The sequence below is a fragment of the Haliotis rubra genome, unplaced genomic scaffold (assembly GCF_003918875.1).
Source record: "Haliotis rubra isolate DU_JTF1 unplaced genomic scaffold, ASM391887v1 Scf764, whole genome shotgun sequence".
NCBI classification, from domain to species: domain Eukaryota; kingdom Metazoa; phylum Mollusca; class Gastropoda; order Lepetellida; family Haliotidae; genus Haliotis; species Haliotis rubra.
Window position 1 is genome coordinate 317,198 of NW_025767484.1, and position 4,951 is coordinate 322,148.

General features: G+C 44.9%; 1 protein-coding gene across 1 annotated transcript; it reads left to right on the forward strand.

Annotated features, from left to right (window-relative positions):
• The first annotated feature begins 459 nt into the window (after positions 1-459).
• Positions 460-2,496, forward strand: LOC124260455 (mid1-interacting protein 1A-like). The gene has a single exon (XM_046694781.1). The coding sequence runs from the start codon at positions 600-602 to the stop codon at positions 1,086-1,088; it is 489 nt and encodes a 162-aa protein (XP_046550737.1). The 5' UTR covers positions 460-599; the 3' UTR covers positions 1,089-2,496.
• The last annotated feature ends 2,455 nt before the right edge of the window (positions 2,497-4,951 follow it).

The following is a 4,951-nucleotide window of genomic DNA, read 5'->3' on the forward strand; positions in this document are numbered from 1 at the left end:
ACGCTTCGGTCGTTACGGCAGCTACTCGGGGGCCGACGCACCGGCTTACACAGGCGATTTCATCAGCGGCTTTATGCGCGAGCTGCTACTCGTTCTTGCTCCACAAACATGTGGAATTCCGCTTCAATGTGATCGTTCAACCTCGCCCTTCGAGGCTGAATCACTTCAAGAGAACATGATCAGCAATAGCCAATCGGCGCGCCGTACTTTGACCTAACCTCTCAGCTGTTGTAGCGAATAGTCCATTATTTTTGTGGGGGCGAGGCGATCTATATTTCTTGATACAAAATTGCAAACAAATCACACAGTAAAATCAAATTTATTTACTAGTCCGACAATACATCTGTCTTTGATGTAAATGTTTTAGGGATGTTATGTATCTTTACCGATTGGTTTGAAACAATATTGATACAACCTATCACCCCTCCATAATGCCGCGATAGACCTACCCGGAACAAAGTATTGCTATAATCAATTTACAGTGGATACCGGCAACCTTGAGAGTGTACGAAGCAGCACGACAGACATACTTTATAAAAGTGTGATCGTGGACTATTTGCTAGCATTCATCAGTGTTCGTTTGAGAGAAAACATTCGCCATGGAGAACGACAGACGTGAGAACACAGTGTATCATTCTAGCGACAGTAACCAGCAGTCACTGCTAGCGGCACTCAATAGATTCGTGCAGGCTGTAAATGCAATGGACGACACGGTTATGATACCATGCCGGCTTCGAGACATGGAAGTCACAGCTAGGCCTGAAATAACAGTGGAAAATAACAACAAAGCTGTTTTACCCACGTTACCTGCCGGAGCGGACTTGTACAGTTTCTACTCAATGCTGAACGCTATCAAACAGGAGATAATCACGGGCCCCCCGGCCGGTGTGAGCGAAGAGGCAACGAAAGAAGAAAGCGAGTCGGACGATAATGGCAACAATTCAAGAAAAACGGCAGCTGCATTTAGACATCACTTGAAAGGTCTGTTCGATTTGTTGCATCATTTGACAGAAACCGCTAGATATTTGTCTAGCAGGTATGAGAACGATGTCACGCAAACTTCGTCAGTTTCATCGTTTGCGCTGTGAGGATTTTGGAAGGTATGTGTGTGTTTGGAATCTGCAGAACATTATCATAATGGGAAGCGAGGCGATCGAACGCAACTGACGGAGGGCGACGTCGCTAGGCGAACAAATGCAAAACATTGCAATTGAATAGACAGACGCCACCCGATGTGTCCTGCATGGTAGCGAGGTGCTATGCAACGCCGCTATTAACTCCGGCATCAACAATCGGCACGCCCCAGATACACGCCACGATATCTCGGTATAGTTTTAGGACGCGAACCAAGTGTGCAGCCAGCAGAACATCTCCTCCTATGAACTGACGAAACGAAATAATTCAAAGGACTGGTGTTGTAATATCTAAAAACTTAATTTGTATATTTTTTATTCCGTGCAGTTGGTTTCATTAATGAATTGTTTTGAAACATTTTATGTATATTATTTGGAAACGGATATGATGAAATTCCCACGTTTGTGTGATCGGGTGTAAAGGAAGTATTTTTCTAGAACGTTTTGTGATGGAGTCGAGGTCGTGTCTGTGGTGGTGTTGGGCGACACAGAATCGTGACACAGAACTGTGTTCCAGATGGACTCGGTCCTATAGTGTAATGTGTGTTGAACAAACATTTAGAACAATTTCACTGCAGGCGTGTTCCCGCACTGGTTGAACAGGGCGGGTTGAACTGTTTTCTGTCTAGAACATGCTCAACTGCTGGTATGGTTGATTCGTATACACTGACGTTTGGCAGAGTTTCCAGGAGAACAGTTGACACTTGCATATATTGAGGATTAAATGGTTCGGTGTTAAAACCGATGCCATGGTAACTATTTGTTTGGAATGGTTTCTGAAAGCAGTTTATAAATTGAAAATTGCTGTAAATTTCGTTGTTTTCAACTTGATTCAAACCGTTGCCATGGCTACAGCACTATCCATCTCACTGAATAGTTTATCATATGTTGTAACTCGTGTACAGCTTGCGGTCAGACGACGGTGGGAGTAGCCTTGTGGTTAAAGCGTCCGCTCGTCACGCTGAAGACCCGGGTTCGATTCCCCACATGGGTACAGTGTGAAGCCCATTTCTGGTGTCCCCCGCCATGAAATTGGTGGAATATTCCTAAAAGCGGTGTTAAACCATACTAACTATTCGGGCAGACATATTTTACACAACACCTGAACTCACTAATGTGTCCGTGTTTGAATCAGCCATACTGAACCGTTTAGACAGTCGTGAAGTAAACGTGTATTACACTGTCGTATGTACATATACAGTAATTTATGAACCATGGGTGTGTCCGATTGGTCAGTGTGGACTGGTCAGTGCGACCAGCGCCCTTCTGGATGTATCTTTATCTCAGGCTTGTGCAATCCCGGTGATGTGGAGCCGCAACTCGTCTCATTAATTCCATTTGTAAATAAATATTTTGAACGAAATTAGCATCGTTTGTTTAACCGAAGCAGATACGACAAGCGTCGTGCAAAGGGGCGGTGGGATAGCCTAGTGGTTAATGCGTTCGCTCGCCACGCCGAGGACCCGGGTTCGATTCCTCACATGGATAAATGTGTGAAGCCCATTCGTAGTGTTCCGCTGGAATATTGCTAAATCGGCGTAAAACCTTATTCCCTCACTCATTGTAAAAGTGGAAAGGATTTTGACTTTTATTGAAGGATTTTGAGAAGTTAGTCATTGATTGTATCAAGGGGCAAGCATACATGTGACCGACACTGAATCATGAATCACGAACACGCCGCAAACAGTGATTGTATCATGGGTATGAGCTATTGCGACAGTCATGAATCAGTGTTAATCACGGGTGGCCCAGTTCCCTCAGAAGCCGGAAATCGACGTGCAGAGTTGCGTCCCTTGGTACGCCAGAAACTATGATTTTGGGTTCGAATCCCAGTTTACCCAACTGTTTCTAGGTCCATCAACACCATACACGTGATCGCCACTTTTACCAAAGTGACAAAAGTCTAAGACATGCATTACTTCGGGGTTTTCTCCCACAAGCAGACACACCGTGACATAACTGGAACAACATTCAAATAAGCTTAAAACCTAGTCTGTCTCAGTCCCTGAACCACATTATTTTCAATACTGTCTAGCCCTCTCTGCAGTGCTAAAGCCCTAAATGAAGCAAGTCTAGATTTCCCCAGGAATCTCTGGTCTCCCTAGGGCTCCTTTTTAATTTAAATGGGTTTGTTTGTTACTATCAAAATTATATATAGTCAGAGATTAAGGGGTTAGTCTACCGATAACCCAACTCCCTGAGAACTGTATTGATCTGAATGAGTAAATGTTTCATTCGACTTTCGACTGTCGATGCTACATATGTGTCTGTCATGTCGCAACCCCCTCCGTGGTGTAGTGGTTACAGCGTCCGCCCGGAGAGCGGAAGGTCGCGGGTTCGATCCCCGACCGCGTCATACCAAAAGACGTTAACCTATGGTACTTGTTGGTCCTTGCCTGGCGCTCGGCATTAATGGGTACAACAAGGACTGGTCGGCTCGGAGTCAGTATAATGTGTCTGAGTGGGGTATTCATGTTTCACTGCGGCATGGTATCTCAGTGGGCTAGTATAAAACCAGCTTCAGTCTGGGCTAGTACAAGCAGCCGCACATACACACGCATGCACATCGTCATATGATCGAAATATTCTCAAGTACGACGTTAAACCCAATTTCACTTCACCTCACCTCTTATGCAGACTGTTATTTAGAGGACGCCTATATTTATAACCAACGTGTTACCATGGTTACAGAGCAACAGCATGAACAACAACAACACACACTTCATACACACGTCGTGGACAGGCAACTTAATGGTTGAAAATATCAGGGGCAAATATCTGTACTGACAGATGAATAGTTTTTATTAAAAAACTGAACTAAACATCTGGCATTCGACCAAATATGAAAAGTTCACATTGATCTCCAATCGGAAATTTACATTACTTACATCTTGAACTGATGATGATGATGATGATGATGGTGAAACCCGGCACACTAAAACAGCTCAACAGCATAGGTCTTAACTCTCCTCAACGACAGACATGCACAATGCAACACCGGGTAACTGGGCGCGGTATAGCGAGGGCGTCCTGTCATCGTTACAACGACAACAAGCCCTGATTCAATCCATGGCATGACGGGACATTCTAGATGCATGCATGTGTTCGTATGTACAACCACTGCGACCGACACGCATGTATGTAGCATACAGTCGGGTCACATTTGTTTGAAGCGACCAGATTCCACCTGTATTGGGTTGTCGGTAGACTAATGCTTAGTCCCTGAATATATATTATGTTGATAGTAACAAATAAACCCATTAAAAATTGAAAAGGAGCCCCAGTGAGTTGGGAACCTGGGGAAATCTTGACTTGCTTCATGTAGGGATTTAGCACTGCAGGGATTTAGCATTGCAGGGATTTAGCATTGCAGGGAGGGCTTGGCAGTAGGGAAAATAATGTGGTTCAGGGACTGTGAGACAGACTAGGTTGTCGGTAGTTCATATGAATAAACTCGTATTCCAGCCAAGGCCTACATCGAGCACACCTTGGTATAAGTCGTCTAGTTATATGCTGGACTAGGTTGTCGGGTACTTCCTGACACAAGGGTCGCGTCTAGTTATATGCTGGACTCGGTTGTCGGGTACTTCATGACACAAGGGCCGCGTCTCGTTATATGCTGGACTAGGTTGTCGGGTACTTCATGACACAAGGGTCGCGTCTAGTTATATGCTGGACTAGGTCGTCGGGTACTTCATGACACAAGGGTCGCGTCTAGTTATATGCTGGACTAGGTTGTCGGGTACTTCATGACACAAGGGTCGCGTCTAGTTATATGCTGGACTAGGTTGTCGGGTACTTCATGACACAAGGGTCGC